The 15,062-nt window shown below is 49.2% G+C and overlaps 6 protein-coding genes; 5 read left to right on the top strand and 1 right to left on the bottom strand.

Moving 5' to 3' along the window:
• The first annotated feature begins 215 nt into the window (after positions 1–215).
• On the top strand, positions 216–1,223 carry GSBLH_T00001875001 (uncharacterized protein). XM_013040350.1 has 2 exons: positions 216–325; positions 360–1,223. Exons 1-2 carry the CDS (start codon positions 310–312, stop codon positions 1,193–1,195), a joined length of 852 nt encoding a protein of 283 aa, XP_012895804.1. The 5' UTR covers positions 216–309; the 3' UTR covers positions 1,196–1,223.
• A 199-nt stretch (positions 1,224–1,422) lies between these two features.
• GSBLH_T00001876001 (uncharacterized protein) lies at positions 1,423–2,815 on the top strand. XM_013040351.1 has 4 exons: positions 1,423–1,760; positions 1,797–2,041; positions 2,073–2,139; positions 2,174–2,815. Exons 1-4 carry the CDS (start codon positions 1,499–1,501, stop codon positions 2,776–2,778), a joined length of 1,179 nt encoding a protein of 392 aa, XP_012895805.1. The 5' UTR covers positions 1,423–1,498; the 3' UTR covers positions 2,779–2,815.
• A 512-nt stretch (positions 2,816–3,327) lies between these two features.
• Positions 3,328–4,642, top strand: GSBLH_T00006341001 (uncharacterized protein; the record flags this gene model as incomplete). The annotated part of the gene is made up of 5 exons (XM_013040352.1): positions 3,328–3,382; positions 3,414–3,694; positions 3,726–4,314; positions 4,344–4,386; positions 4,417–4,642. 5 exons carry the CDS (start codon positions 3,328–3,330, stop codon positions 4,640–4,642), a joined length of 1,194 nt encoding a protein of 397 aa, XP_012895806.1.
• A 267-nt stretch (positions 4,643–4,909) lies between these two features.
• GSBLH_T00001877001 (Leucyl-tRNA synthetase) lies at positions 4,910–7,647 on the bottom strand (the record flags this gene model as incomplete). Its single annotated transcript, XM_013040353.1, has 8 exons — positions 4,910–5,864; positions 5,895–6,075; positions 6,105–6,639; positions 6,671–6,898; positions 6,930–7,179; positions 7,212–7,372; positions 7,403–7,454; positions 7,487–7,647. The coding sequence occupies 8 exons, from the start codon at positions 7,645–7,647 to the stop codon at positions 4,910–4,912; spliced, it is 2,523 nt and encodes an 840-aa protein (XP_012895807.1).
• A 446-nt stretch (positions 7,648–8,093) lies between these two features.
• GSBLH_T00001878001 (uncharacterized protein) lies at positions 8,094–8,969 on the top strand. XM_013040354.1 has 5 exons: positions 8,094–8,366; positions 8,400–8,471; positions 8,501–8,709; positions 8,738–8,850; positions 8,880–8,969. The coding sequence occupies exons 1-4, from the start codon at positions 8,199–8,201 to the stop codon at positions 8,769–8,771; spliced, it is 483 nt and encodes a 160-aa protein (XP_012895808.1). The 5' UTR covers positions 8,094–8,198; the 3' UTR covers positions 8,772–8,850; positions 8,880–8,969.
• Positions 8,970–12,868: 3,899 nt separating this feature from the next.
• On the top strand, positions 12,869–13,691 carry GSBLH_T00001879001 (uncharacterized protein; the record flags this gene model as incomplete). XM_013040355.1 has 2 exons in its annotated part: positions 12,869–13,272; positions 13,303–13,691. The coding sequence occupies exons 1-2, from the start codon at positions 13,203–13,205 to the stop codon at positions 13,689–13,691; spliced, it is 459 nt and encodes a 152-aa protein (XP_012895809.1). The 5' UTR covers positions 12,869–13,202.
• Positions 13,692–15,062: the final 1,371 nt, after the last annotated feature.

The following is a 15,062-nucleotide window of genomic DNA, read 5'->3' on the forward strand; positions in this document are numbered from 1 at the left end:
GGGATGGGCAAATTGTTACTACTTAAAGTATAACGAACATTTCTCTAATTTTTCGTTTTTGTTGATTAATAACTATCTCTTAGTCTTTTTGTCACAAGATTCGCCTTTTGAGGTTTGTTTCTGTTGTGTATGGTGAGTTCGTGAATTCTTGACTATCATAAACCACTGTACGAACACTGTACCACTCATTTCACTCACATTAATTCAATTCTCTACAAGAATGGTTTGAATCGATCTCCCCTTACTCACCCCTAGCCTTTCGTGAAAGTTCTGAAGAACAAAGCCTACTTCAAGCGTTTCCAGACCAAGATGCGTCGTCGTCGTGGTAGGAGGCGTTCTGTTTGTCTGCTGATGCCTAGAGGGTAAGACCGACTACTACGCTCGTAAGCGACTGATCATCCAGGCCAAGAACAAGTACAACACCCCCAAGTACCGCCTGGTGGTGCGCATCACCAACCACAAGGTGATTGCTCAGATCGTGTCTGCTGAGATCATTGGTGACCGCGTTCTGTGCGCTGCTACCTCTGCGGAGCTTCCCCGCTACGGAGTGAAGCTGGGTCTGACGAACTACGCTGCTGCTTACTGCACGGGTCTGCTGGTGGCTCGCCGTCTGCTGACGAAGCTGGGCATGGCCGAGATGTACAAGGGCAACGAGAAGGTGGACGGTGAGGTGAAGACCTGCGAGGGCGAGAAGAAGACGCACTTCGTCGCGGAGCTGGGCGAGAAGCGTCCTTTCCGCTGCTACCTGGATGTGGGTCTGCGCCGCACGACGACGGGAGCCCGCGTGTTCGCTGTGCTGAAGGGCGCGAACGACGGCGGTCTGGACATCCCGCACAAGAACACTCGCTTCTATGGCTACAGCCGCGAGGACAAGGAGTACAACGCGGAGGAGCACCGCGACAAGATCTTCGGCGCCCCCATCGCGGAGTACATGAACCAGCTGAAGGAGGAGAACGCGGAGCTCTACGAGAAGCAGTTCTCGCGCTACATCAAGAACGGAATCGAGGGAGACATGCTGGAGGAGATCTACGCGAACGCGCACAAGGCGATCCGCGCGGATCCGACCCCCGCCAAGAAGAGCGACTTCGACTATGCTGCCGCCTTCAAGCAGTTCGCTCATCCCAAGAAGCTCACCTACGAGCAGAGAAAGCAGCGCGTGGCGGAGAAGAAGGCTGCCATGGCTCAGGAGGAATAAGCGAAGCGAGGGAAATGTGGAGATTGAGGAGGTGTTTGTTCAGAGAAAGTAAAGGAGTGTAGATGTTGAGTTGTATTGCAATGCAATGCAACGCAACGCAATGCAGAGAAATGCAAAACAAAACGATCTCAAGAAGATTAGATAGGAAAGACAATAATAGGGACTATTTTGTTTATTAGAAATTAGGGACCATATATATATGAAAGTCACAAATATATTTTGTTGAACAAAATGCTGGTAGGGGAGGAATGAGAAGAATCCAATTTGTAGACTCTCTACACTTACGAGGGAAATAACCGTGCCATGATGGCGCTGATTGCTGCTCAGTATAACAACGTGTATATTCACGTCCCTAAGTTCGAAATGGGAGTGGAGAACAAATCTGAGGAGTTTTTGAAGATGAACCCCAACGGAAAGGTCCCCGTTCTGAAGACCCCTGAAGGAGCTATCTTTGAGTCCACTGCTATTGCTCGTTATGTTGCTCGCATGCGAAACGACACCGGACTGCTGGGACGCACCTTCTTCGAGGAGGGAAAGGTCGATCAGTGGATTGACTGGGCTACCTGTGAGCTGGTTCCTCATATTAGCGCCTGGTTCGGAGTTATCATGGGATTTGCTCCCCCAAATCCCAAGATGGTCGAACAGTCGAAGGAGGCCCTCAAGAGACCTCTGGCTGCCCTCAACACCTACCTGGCCTCTCATACGTTCCTTGCTGGAGAGAGAATCACTCTTGCCGATATTGTGGTTGTCTGCCAGCTGCTGTACGGCATGAAGTTCCTCTTTGCTCCTGAGTACAGAGCTCCCTATCCTTCCGTGATGCGTTGGTTCGAGACCTGCGTGAACCAGGTGAGATGTCCCACTGTGCACTTACGAGTAGCCTCAGTTTGCCTGCGTGATGGGTCCTGTGGATCTGGCCACCGAGCAGATGGCTCTTCCTGCTGCCCGTATGGATGATCGTGATTGCTTGCTTACTTCTAGCGAAGAAGGAGAAGGCGAAGAAGGAGGAGAAGCCTAAGAAGGAGGAGAAGGCGAAGAAGGAAGAGAAGCCCAAGGAGGAGAAGCCCAAGGAGGAGAAGCCGGCTGCGAGCCAGGCAAAGGCGAAGAACCCGCTGGAGCTTCTGCCGCCGTCGCCGTTCGACCTGGACAACTGGAAGCGCATCTACTCGAACACGCACAGCGACTTCTACTCGGTGATGGACAAGTTCTGGCCGATGTACGATCAGGAGGGCTGGTCGTGCTGGATCTGCGACTACATGTACAACGAGGAGAACACGCGTGGATTCATGACCGCCAACCTGGTCTCCGGATTCATCCAGCGCTCCGACTCCCTCCGGAAGTACGCGTTCGGCAACATGAACATCCTGAAGGACGCCAACGAGCCCTTCTATCGCGTGATGGGAGGCTGGCTGATCCGCGGAACCGCCATCCAGCCCATGCTGGACGAGAACCCCGATGCCGCCTACTACAACTGGAGAAAGGTCGATGTCACCAACGAGGACGATAAGAAGCTCCTGGCCGACCTCTGGTGCGCGTCGGAGACCATTCAGGGAAAGGAGATCAACTCGAACGAGGTCTTCAAGTAAGTCAGCAAGCAGGCACGGAATTGACACTTTTTGGTTGGGTTTGTTTGTTTCACACAGCTGCTGAGGCCGTAATGCAGGAACTGCTGAGAGCGTTTGGATACAGCGAGGAACAAGTAAGAATGACACTTGGTTGACATGGAGATTAAAGAAGCTGTAGCTCACTGTAAGACGGTTGAAGAAGCAATTTGCTACCTCCCTTCCGTTGTAAACTGACTTTTCCCTGCTCTATTCTAGCCAAAAGATGCAGGTGCTTCCAATTTGTGGGGCGATGCTAAAATGTATGTTATCAATTATGACGATGATGACGACACGATCACAATATCCAGTGATGACTCATCAGAAGAAGATTCTTCGTAGTGTTCTCTTGCTCTTCTTCCTTAGAACTAGTAAATTCGTTATCGATGAGAACAGTGTTCATTTTAAAGGAAACACTCTTTTTACAAATCGGTATTCCTTTCTTTTTATTGTACTCTATTATTTAGAATTCGCAAGCTTCATGATCTCGGAGAGAGTTGCTACGTAAATTTCAAGCGGTTGTTCAGTAAAGAAATGAGTTTGGAGCATGATAAGGATATTTCGCATATTATCTTGACCTCTTTTGTTTGTACCCTTCCTTCACTTTGCATAACAGTTAGACTCTGCGGATGTTCTCGACTCGATCATCGACCACCACCAATCAGCAGAGATTACCTTCTCCAGACACCTCGATCCAGAAGTTTCGGATCGGCAAACCATCTCTTTCAACGAAGGCAAGGCTCTCATCGTCTCCCCTCCCTTCGCCCAGAGCTATCTGCGGGGCTGTTTCCACGCGAAATTGCTTCTGCTTCGCTTCTCGGATCGTTTGCGCATCGTGATTTCCTCGGCGAATCTCACGACGGAGGATTGGACGATGTGGTCGCAGTGCGTCTGGATGCAGGTATTTTTCATAAATGGAGAGTGACCCAAAGGATTTTTTCAACGCACCGAAGGATTCAACGCGTGTTGCCGCCAAAAAGCTCGATTTGGAGTTTCGAACCCAGCTAATTTCGTTCCTTCGGAAGTGCTGCGTGCCGGAGGAACGCATCTTCAACGCTTTCCGCGGAGTTTTCTTCGAGAACGTCTCGGTGCAGCTCGTTGCGTCGGTGCCGGGAGTGTACCAAGGCGATCGCATGAATGATTACGGCCAGCTGCGATTGCGGTCTGTTTTGAAAGGATTGAACGACTACATGGAGAAGGTGGCGTCGCTGCCGAAGAACCCGCCCATTCTATCGCAATGCAGCTCGATTGGGAATCCGAGCCAAAATTGGATTCTTTCGATGCTGAAATCGTGTTACGGAGGGCGAGAAATCGTTGAAAAGAAGGGAAAGCTCGCCGATCTGCTCCACATTGTGTATCCCACGAATGTGTATGTGAATAACTCGATTATCGGGCCGGAAATGGCGGGCTCGTTGATTTTTATGCAGAAAGTTTACACGGCCAAAGCGTTTCTACGGGAAATGCTGAAGCGGTATAAAGACGCGCCTGGGAGGGAAACAACGCTGCCGCACTCGAAGTATTGTAGGGGTTCGGAGAAGGGTTAAGGGAAGTGATGAATGTGCCGTTGAAGAAGAGACCGAGATTGCCATGGGTGTATGCGGGAAGTCATAACTTTACGCGCAGTGCGTGGGGGCAAATCGAAAAGAAGGAAAGTCAGATTGCGATTTGTAACTATGAGTGTGGCGTTGTGCTCTTGCCGAAGAATTATGTGGACTTTGTTAATGGCGAACTGGATATCAAGAAGCATAAGCAGATGGACGAGAATGACGTTTGTCTGCCCATAGATCTTACGTTTGATACTCCTTGTCTTCCATATCGAAAAGATGATCGCCCTTTTTTGAGACAGTAATATTCTCTCGTTGATTTGTCTTTGTTTGATAGATGATGTTTTACATGTTTATTTATTGGATCCGATGCCACTTGAAAATCGTTTAATCCATTTTCCTATATCCAAACCCTATAGAAAGCAATAAGTAGGCCTAAAAATGGCTTTATTCAAAGCACGGATGCCCGAGTGGTCCAAGGGGTTACGTTAAGGCCGTAATGTGTTCGCACTCGAGGGTTCGAGTCCCTCTTCGTGCATTTTTTCTTTTCATTTTTCACTCAAACACTTCCATCATTTTATGTAGTTAATCACTATTTTAGCCCCCTTACGAATCACTTTTATATCTCGCGGAGTAAAAGACAGCAAATTCTTCACCACCTCATTCTTCTCTAAATGGGCAACGAGGACTTGATCGCTCATGTCTTCGCAATGATCTGATTCCAGATTCAGTGTTTTCTTCATCTTTCCGTTGACTTGGATAATCGCCATCGTGTTCGTAGAAACCATCGATTGCGGCCATTTCTGGCGGTCAAAGCCATCCTTCTCGCTAACACACTTCCCTCGGATCAATTGGTTCCAACACTCCTCTGACTTTCCGGGAGCAAATGGAGCCATAAACAGCACAACGCGCTTCACATAATCCAAGTAAGCCTTGCTGTAGCTGCCCTGAAGAAGATCGTTGAGCATGATGTTCACTCCCGAAAGCACATTATGGAAGTCGAACTTGTCCATATCGTGTAGAATTTTGTTGTGCTGCGAGTTCAGTTTGTTCGAATCCAGCTTCTTCCCTGATGGGTTTGCGCCTTCCACACAAATCTGGCACACGCGCTCCAGTTTTTTAATCATGTCCGTAGCAGGGTTCACAATTCCGCTATTGTACATGAACGCATTCGCGGGAGGACACTGCATCAGCATTCCAATCCGAACCGCATCTCCTCCGTATTTCGTAACCACTTCCACAGGATCCACGCCATTGTACTTGCTCTTACTCATTTTGGAATACTTCATTTCCACCGGGTGATTCGTCTCCTTCGCCTTCCATTCCTTTCCATCCTTCTCCACGCGTTCTGGCGGCAAATACGCTCCCGTGACCAGATCTTTGTATGTGCTGCTCAGAACCATTCCTTGGGTGATCAGATGATCGAAAGGCTCGGGGCTGGGAGCAAGGCCCTGCTCAAAAAGGAAGCGCGCGACGAAGCGAGCGAAGAGAAGATGCATGATGGAATGCTCTGAGCCTCCGACATAGCTGGATGGCAGTCGATTCGCAAAGAATTACTAGTTGACCACTGGGAATTGCTTCATTTTGGAAGGGTCGCAGAATGCGGTCGCGTTTTGCGGGTCCAGATAGCGGTAGAAATACCAGGACGAATCCATAAACGTGTCGAGTGTGTCGCAGTCTCGTTGCGCGTGCGGATTTCCACAGTACGGGCAGGAAACTGTCTTCCAATCATCGTATCCTACACTTCAAAACGCACGACTTCGCTACGCTGAAGTGGAGACATGGCATCCGATCCACACATTTTCGACACATCGCCTTCATGCATGGCCGGAAGCCGAACAGGGAGATCTTGATAAGGCACAGGAACGACTCCGCAATGCTCGCAGTGGATGGCAGGAACCGGAGCTCCCCAGAATCGCTGGCGACTCACCAGCCAGTCTCGAAGTCGATAGTTCGTCGCCGCTGCGCCCCAGCCTTCTTGCTTTGCCTGCGCGAGCAGTCGCTTTGTCGCTTCCGAGACAGAGAGTCCCGAGAACGGACCGCTATTGCAGAGCGTGGGGGAGGGAGAGTCCGTGAGAACGGGAAGAACAGGGAGATGGAAGCGATCAGCAAACGCAGCGTCGCGCGAATCGTGGGAAGGAACGCCCATTACCGCTCCTTCGCCGTAATCAGAAAGCACGTAGTTGGTGACATAGACGTCGATTGGCTTGTGAGTGAGTGGATGAAGGGCTTGGAGGGGGAGTTTGTATCCATCGACTTGCTCCTGGCCGATTTTGAAGGATGCCTTTCCAACATGGCGAAGCTAAAAAATAAGGCAGATGGTGTGAATGAACGAATTCGCGGAGAGAAGAATCCGTTTCTGCAAAATGGAGAGAGACAGGATGATTGGCAGAGAGGCCGATAAACGAAACTCCGTAGATGGTTTCGGGATGTGTGGTAAAGACGCGGATTCCGTTCAGTTTTGGATCGGATGAAGCGAGGGAAAAGGTGAACTCCGCGCCGGAAGACTTGCCGATCCATTTCCTTTGCGCCGTTTTCACTACGGAAGGCCAGTTGGGCAGCTATGCGATCACTCAACGTGCTTATTTCCACATCATCCAATCCACGGAGTAGTTTCTCGCTCATCTTGGTAGTCAATACGTACCACTGAGTCAACGTTCGTCGCTCAATCAAAGCTCCACTCCGCCAGGACCGGCCCTCTTCATCCACCTGCTCGTTCGCCAACACGGTGTGGTCCACTGGATCCCAATTGACTAGTCCATTGCGGCGAGTTACGTATCCCTTTTCCCACAGCTTCAGAAACAGCCATTGCGTCCACTTGTAGTATTCTGGAGTGCTCGTACTACATAATACCCTTTGAAAAATTTAAAAAACTTGACTTCGCGATCCCAGTTAAACCGGAAATTGAGACCCGAAATCTGTTTCCGCATCTCCTCGACATTGTTCTTTGTCCAAATATCGGGAGGAATATTTCTTTCAATTGCTGCATTTTCAGCAGGAAGCCCAAAAGCATCCCAGCCCATTGGATGGATAACCTACTATGAACGACGAATACAAAGAAATACATTGTATCCATTCATCGCTTTATACCGAGAGATACAATCAGAAATGGAAAAACTAGCCGATTAGCAAACATGAAATGGACCAACACTCGAACATGTCCCATGTGCATTTTTCCTGAAGGATACGGAAACATAGGTAAGACATAACAATTCTTCGCTTCTTCCGCTGTTGTGGAGAATCCTCGTAAGCAAGCAAACAGTCTCGCATGCTGAATTCGCTTTGTTCCGGTGATAGCTACCTTCAGCATATGTTATCAATAAGTAATAATTGCCAAAATAGGAATTGAAATTGGATGCCGAAAATAATGGGTATTTTGTTATTCATTCTATTTGTGCTAATTTCAATAGCTTTGCTAGGAAATATACAATAATTAGGTAGTTTGCAAATTCAATAAGCCAAAAACGTTTATAAACTTGACAGAAACAGGTGTGTCGTTTGGATATGTGTATTCAAACACAAAATTATCACTTCATCATTCTGATTTTGTACTGAATCTATTTGCACCTATTAATATCTACTTTAAACACAGATTGACTCTCCAGTTTTTCATCAGGGATGGTACCCTCTCACATGATTGCCAAATCAATATACAATAAATCAGCATTCAATTATCCACGAGAGTCAATCAAGCGGGAGTTTCATTAATGAGTTGTAAAGTGTGCATTGAAACTTGTGTAATCAATGGATTTTGTTAATGATATTCGTGATACAACGTTAAACGCAGCAAGTGCAATCGGATTTGCTGCAAAGGGCGTCGGTGAACACTTGTCAGCCTATGCAGAAGAACTGGGTGGCCAGATGCATATTCTGGGAAGTAATGTTGGTCATGGACTATCGGTCGCTGCTGGAGACTTGGGGAACTCAGCTTCCAAAGTCGCTGGAAATATCGGGCGTAGCGTATCCGCGATTCTTGCGAAGGCTTTCAACGATTTTGTCAGACTTGTTGCCGCATGCGAAACACATGAAGTAGGGTTCTGTACAATTCTTGGTAATCTCTAGGAAGAGGACATTGTGATTCAGGCAGAATTGGCTAACCTGAAAAGGAAGTTCAGAGAAAAAGATCTGAGGGGAGTAGATTTGTGTCACTTGCTCGATTCTAGAACGATCTGCGTGAAACGCTGATTCGCATGGTCTACTGTGAGATGCTTGGATATGAAACGCCCTTTGGCTATCTGAAAGCAATCGAATTATGTTCCGACCCAAACATTGTGAATAAAAAAGCGGGATACATTACTGCTGCGCTTTGTATACCTCCAGAGCATGAATTCCGTTTCATGATCGTGAATCGTCTCCAGATGGCATCGTCTCTGTCTCTGTGTTATTTGTAGGATCTGCAGAGCAAGAACTACTTGGAAGTGGCCACAGCGCTGATCGCTACGAGCCAGTTGTTAACCGTCGATATGATTCCCGCGCTGGTTCATTTGGTGTATCAGGCGCTTCAGCATAAAGAGTTCGCTTTGGGCCCAGAATTCATCGTAGAGCCACGGTCGTTTGCAAGGCGATCATGCTGCTGCAGCGCTTCTACCAATTGGATCCGAACAGTGTAACCGACATGGCGGATGAGCTGCGTCGTTTGATCAAATCCTACAACGTGACGGTGTTGTTCTCCTGCATCTCCGTTCTGCACGACTTCATTCTCGCCGATCCCAGCTCCTTCCGCGATCTCGTGCCTTTCTTTAGCGAGCTGCTCATCAAAATCGTGACCGGGCAGTTCGATCCTGCCTATGATTTCGACACGCTCCCGGCGCCGTGGGTGCAGATGAAGGTGATTCGAGTGAGCGGAGCGGTGCGGATTGGACGTAGATTCTGGGAGCCTTGGGCGAGAATGACCAGGCCGCGTCGGAAGAGGTGTATGTGGCGATTGCGAACGCGATGCGTCGAGCGGATCGCGTGTTCCCTCACCACTTGTCGTGCGCTATTTCCGCGGACTGTGTGCACGCGATTATTCATCTCTACCCGAACGAAGATCTGCTGGAAGAGGCCGCTTCGGTGATTGACCGTCTGGTGAACAGCCGAGATCCGAATCTCAAATATCTGGGCCTGGACTGCATGGCGGATATGATTCAGGGATACCCGCAGTACGTCGTTCGTCTGCAGATGGTCGTGCTGAACGCGCTCGACAGCGAGGATATCTCCATTCGCAACTCGGTAGGGAGCGGAGCGGAGCGCATTATCATCGCTAGACACTGCATATTCTGCATCGAATGTGCAACTCTCAGAACGTGGATATCATTATCAAGCGCTTCTTGCTCGTGCTGAGCAACACCTACGATCACTTCCAGCGCCAGCAGCTCGTCGATAAGATCTGCGAACTCGCGGAGCGGCACGCTGTTATCTGTGCGTTTGATTCGTAGATTCGCGCCGGATCCCTCATGGTATATCAACACCATGACGCAGGTCTTCGCGTTCGGCGGACGGCAGGTCAAAGCCTCGATGGAGGCCAATCTGATCCGCCTGCTCTCGGAGAGTCAGGGAGATCCCAGCATGGACCGCCAGCTGCGCTGTCTGGCGGTTAGTCAGTTGTATCCCTTGGTGCTCGATCCGCTGGCGCCCGAGAATCTGATTCGCGTCGCGACCTGGATCTTTGGAGAGTATGGACATCTCTCGAGCGATCCCACACTCGGCCAGCTGGTGGAATTGATGGGCGACATTTGGCATCGCCCTGCGTTGAGCGTGGAGACGAAGTCGTACCTGATCACGGCGTTCATGAAGATCTCCGCGCAGACGCAGACCATTCCGAATATCGCGTCGGTGATGGTTCGCGAGTGCATGAAGAGCCACGACACGGAGCTCGTGCAGCAAGCGATGGAGTTCAGAGAGATGTGCAAGAGCGGCGCCTCGGTGTTTTTGGCGGCCATTCCCTCCAAGCAGGAGAGTCGGCTGGTCGTGGACAAGGAGCTCCACTTCCTCGATACCTATGTCATGCAGGAGCGTCTGTCGGGCGCCAAGGACTACGAGGAGCGCGACTTGAGCGACGAGGAGGACGAGAAGGACAGTGGACTCAAGACGGAGGCCTACGAAGCCCCGGAGCCTGCGAGGCCCGGTTCCAAGCCTGCCGAACCGCAGGAAAAGCAGCCTCGTCGCGATAGCGGGTTCATTGATTTCTCCACGGTCACCGGGTCCTTTGGCTTCAAGCCCGCCGCGCCCGCGCCCAAGCCTGCGGCGCCCACCGTCGCCGACTTGTTTGGAGGTCTGCAGTCCACCGCGGAGAGCGGCCAGCCCGAAGAGGACTTCCTGGGATCCTCCGAACCTGCCAACGAACCGGAGAACGAACCCGAGCCTGAACCCGAGCCCGAACTCGAGCCGGAGAACGAGCCGGAGCCTGATCCACGCGCGCTAGAAGCAGCCGCTCTGTTCGGCGGCTTGGCGCCATCGAAGCCGGCCAAAGCCCGAAGAGACTCGAAGCCGATCGCGCTGCAGCCGGCCAATCCGCTCTTCGCTGCTCCCCAGTCGACGGGATTCTTCAAGCCGTCGACCCCCGCCTCCAAACCCGCGCCAGCGCCCGTCAATGTCCCTGCTCAAGCTCCTGCTTCTGCTCCTGCTTCAGCCCCGGCGGATGATTTGTTCTCTGGAATGAATCCGCCGCAGGAAGAGATGTTCGATATGATGGATTTCAGAACGCCCGAAGCGCCCGCCCTGCCCGTGATCGATATGATGCAGTGCAGACTGAGCGCCGCCTACAAGATCTTCACGAAGGACCCGGCGGGAGAGCTCACGCTCGGCGTGCACGACGGTCACGTTCACACCGCGTACCAGCTGATCTACCGCGTAGCCGCCAGAACGAATCGTGATGTGTAGGAGGGAAGTCTCGTTCTCTGCATCTTCCTGAAGAGCAACGTGGCGCTGAAGGACTTGGCGATCGCCACGTCGCACACCGAGGGCCTCAACGCGAAGTTCGTCACCGAGCCGAAGAGTGCTTCGCAGGGAGCCAAGCTCTCTTGGGGAACCATCGCTGCGGAAGAGCAAGTGACGATCTTGGTGAACGTCAACTTCGCGAAGCCAACTCCTTCGTCGTCGCTTTCTTTCACTGGGCACATCGAATATCACACGGAAGCCGAGGAGTCGAAGGAAGCGACCCTCGATCTCGAGATTCCTTTCAACTTCGTGGATATGATTCGAGGCACGCCGATGAGCAGCAGCGAGTACTTCGCGTTGTGGAAGTCGAGCAAGGCCGAGCAGAAAGTGGAGATCAAGTCGAGTCTTCGAAACACGCGGCTGTTCGCGGAAAAGGCCAATCGCTTGTTCCACGTTGCGATGATTGATATCAACGATCAGGGTTGGGTGTGGTGAGGGAGCGGTAAATCGTAGCTCACACGTCTTTGCTTGCTGGAAAGGTCGCAGGAACGCCTTCAACGTGCTTGATGGAGGTGAATATGACGTCTACTGGATGCACGATCTTCTACAAAACATCGTCGTCCATTCTGTGCAGACTGCTTGCTGATGCGTCTAAACTGTTTGAGAATTGGATTGTTTGTGACAAACGAAATTCGGGAGGTTGATTGAGGAGAGCTGGAAACAATTCTTTGGTTTGTGTGCTTTCTGGGTTGAGATAAAGATCGTGATGAGAATAAGAATTGATCGAATCGATGGATTTCTGTTGACTCTTGTGTCATTTTGACAGGAATATATATATATATATATATGTATATGTATATGTATATGTATATGTTATGATGAATGATTCCGTTTTGCCACCCATAGACATCTCTTTCAAACAGATCGTCATTCTTGCAACAATGAAAATAAATGATTTCCAACGCAAAGAAAAGACAGATAAATAGGATTCACACTCATTGGCAGGCTTCTTACGTTCTACCCTCTAGTTCTCATCTCAATTCAATGTATCCCATATAATCTAACACACAACTAGTTCTAAGAAATAGGAATGACATGTTTTCGATGAATCGATAGCACGAACTACAAATACAAGTTCTAAGAATTGTTTATTCCAACTGGATGCCTCCTCCATCAAAAAGGCAGAGAGTAGAAAGCACATCCAATAGAGACGTACCGTTAAGCTCGGTACTAGAGTGGTTTGATACTACAATGAAGCCAAACTCAATTCTCTGCCGCTCCAAGGAACGAGACGTACGAATAAATACCATTTGTCACCTCGTAGACAATAAAGTCATTCATTGACGAGTGTTTTACAAAGCAAGAAGGAGGATCCTATTATGTATGTGGCTCTCCTGGAATAGGAAAGTCTCTCTTGATATTTAATATTTTGGATGAGGTCAAGAGGGATTTTGGCGTGGGTGCATAGAAACCATCTAATACATAGCGCAAAGTGAAAATTATTTCTGTTAATGCAATGACGTTGCACAGAAATCAAGAAATCTATTCCGTGTTGGTCGATCTTTTAGTAAACAAGAAACAACCCTGGGAGACAGCCAAAGAGACTCTTGAATCAATGTTTTTATCAAATCGAGGCCGAAAACGAAATCCGCTGTAATAACACTTTTTTCCCTTTCCATCCATAGAATCATTTGCATCGACGAAGTGGATCGTTTGCTAACCAAAGAACGTAGTATTGTGTATGATCTTTTCGAGTGGCCATATCTGTCATCCAACGTGCTTATCATCATCGGTATTGCAAACAGCATCGATCTAATCGAACGATCTCTTCCTCTGCTCAAGATCCGTTCATCGAAGCCTTGCACGCTCGTTTTTCCCACATATTCTGAAGCGGACTTGACTCAGATCATTCGGCAGCGTATCCAGCTGTGCAACGAATCTCTGGGAACGGAGCTTTCGCTCTTCCAAGAGCCAGCGATTCGATTGTGCGTGAAGAAAGTCGCCGAGATGGGCGATGCCCGTCGACTTCTCGATGTATGCAAGAATGCGCTGCAACTCACTGCTCCGGATGGGTTCAGTAGAGAATATACATTCAGATAAATCATAGTCAATGCGGAAAAGGCCGTGTCGATCGCGACCATGTCGAAGACCTTATTTCAGTTCTTTCGAGACAGCCAATCGTCGATTCTGGATTCCTTACCGCGAATGGCGCAGGTTCTTCTGGCTTGTTTGTGCGGATTGATTAAGAACATGGAGGAACGAGAAAAGCAAGCGGAAAAAGTCAAACTAAACGCTGTGACTCCGAATCGGCTCAGAGAAATGTACATCCAGGTTCATAAGAATCTCATCGGAGGAACGCGTCCAAACGTTGCGGAGTTTACAACGCTTCTAGACCAGTTGATAAACAACGGAATTTGCAAGATTGTAGTCTCTAAACGATTGAAGCTGCTCGATCGGCCGGTAGCTGCGGGAGGGAGTATTGAGTGTAGATTCTGATGATAAAGCCGGTGGACGAGCTCGTGAAGGAGCTCGAACAGGATCCAGATTTGGCGAAGGTGATTAAGCGGGGACATGTATTGGAGATGGTGGTTTTTTGACGTGTAGAATTACTTAAAGGACTAGAATGTACAATAGAATAGAGTAGAAAGGAATGTTTGTTTTAAAGGGGTTTCATTTTTAAATCCAACAAGAATGATCATTACGACAGGTTCCTCGCAAGTCGATGTGGTAGAGGACCACCCGATTACAGCTATTTGTGTGATTGATGATAATTTTATTGCCTTTGCTACATCCAAGGGAAAGATTTATGTAAGCGAGGATACCAGTTTCAAATCAAGAAATGCGATCGGAATTTACGGAATAGTGAGCTTATTGGTTCGCACAGAAGTGTAATTCATCGCCTCGCAGTATTTCGGGGAAAATTGATTTCCAGCAGCGAAGCGGGGAGAATTAAGGTATGATTTTTACCAGTGCTTACTGAATCAAAGGTTTGGGATCTTGATTCCAAGGAGCGAACGCTGCGAATTCGCCCTAACAGTAGTGTCGGTCCAATATACGATTTTGTAATTGAAGATCATTTCATCTATTTCGGATGTAGCACCCAGTCTGCATCTCCTCTATACGTAAATTAGTGACTTGTCTCTGATCCGAAGAAATATGATCTGGAAACAGGCGACGAAGTGGAGCGAAGCACCCACAAGCGATCCCATATTCGTTCAATTGAGTTGATCCAGCTTGACTCTACTCGCTATTTCGTTGTTGGTAGCAGCTCCCATGGATCGGAGGTTTGCCTATTTTTTCTTTTCTCTGTTACGAGCTAGTCGTTCGATATGCGTTTAAACCCGATGGAGAGACTGACGAGCCAGGAAACAAATGCGTGGAGCTGCCCATTCGCTCTGGCCAATCCCTCGACGAAACGATTCGCCTGTGTGATGAAGAAGTCGGACAACACTTGCTTTGTGGAGTATTCGTCGGAGCAGGCCGAAGAGCTCAGCGTCAAATATCTCAGCTCCAAGCAGAAGAAGTTTCGCGTGGTCGGCGTGGCGATGAACAAGGATTGGTGGTTCGTCGTTACGCAGATCGGAGTGCTGGTGAGTTCTGCGCGTTCATTTGATGGATAGCTAATCGGAGATGCCAAGGAGCAGCCGGTGAGCGTTCCTTCGCACAGTGAGGGAATGAATGGATGCATAGCGATCGATGGCAATACGCTGTTTATCGGGACGGATCGCGGCGAAATCGAAGTGAGGGAGCGATGAAAGATTGATGTGCAGGTTCTGAATATCAAGATGGAACAAGAAGAAGAAGATCAAGAAGATCAAGAAGAAGTAGCAAAACTTTAGTACGAACCCAAAGCAATTGCCTGCATGC

This window comes from Blastocystis hominis (assembly GCF_000151665.1).
Source record: "Blastocystis hominis, Singapore isolate B (sub-type 7) whole genome shotgun sequence assembly, scaffold_14".
NCBI lineage: Eukaryota > Bigyra > Opalinata > Blastocystidae > Blastocystis > Blastocystis hominis.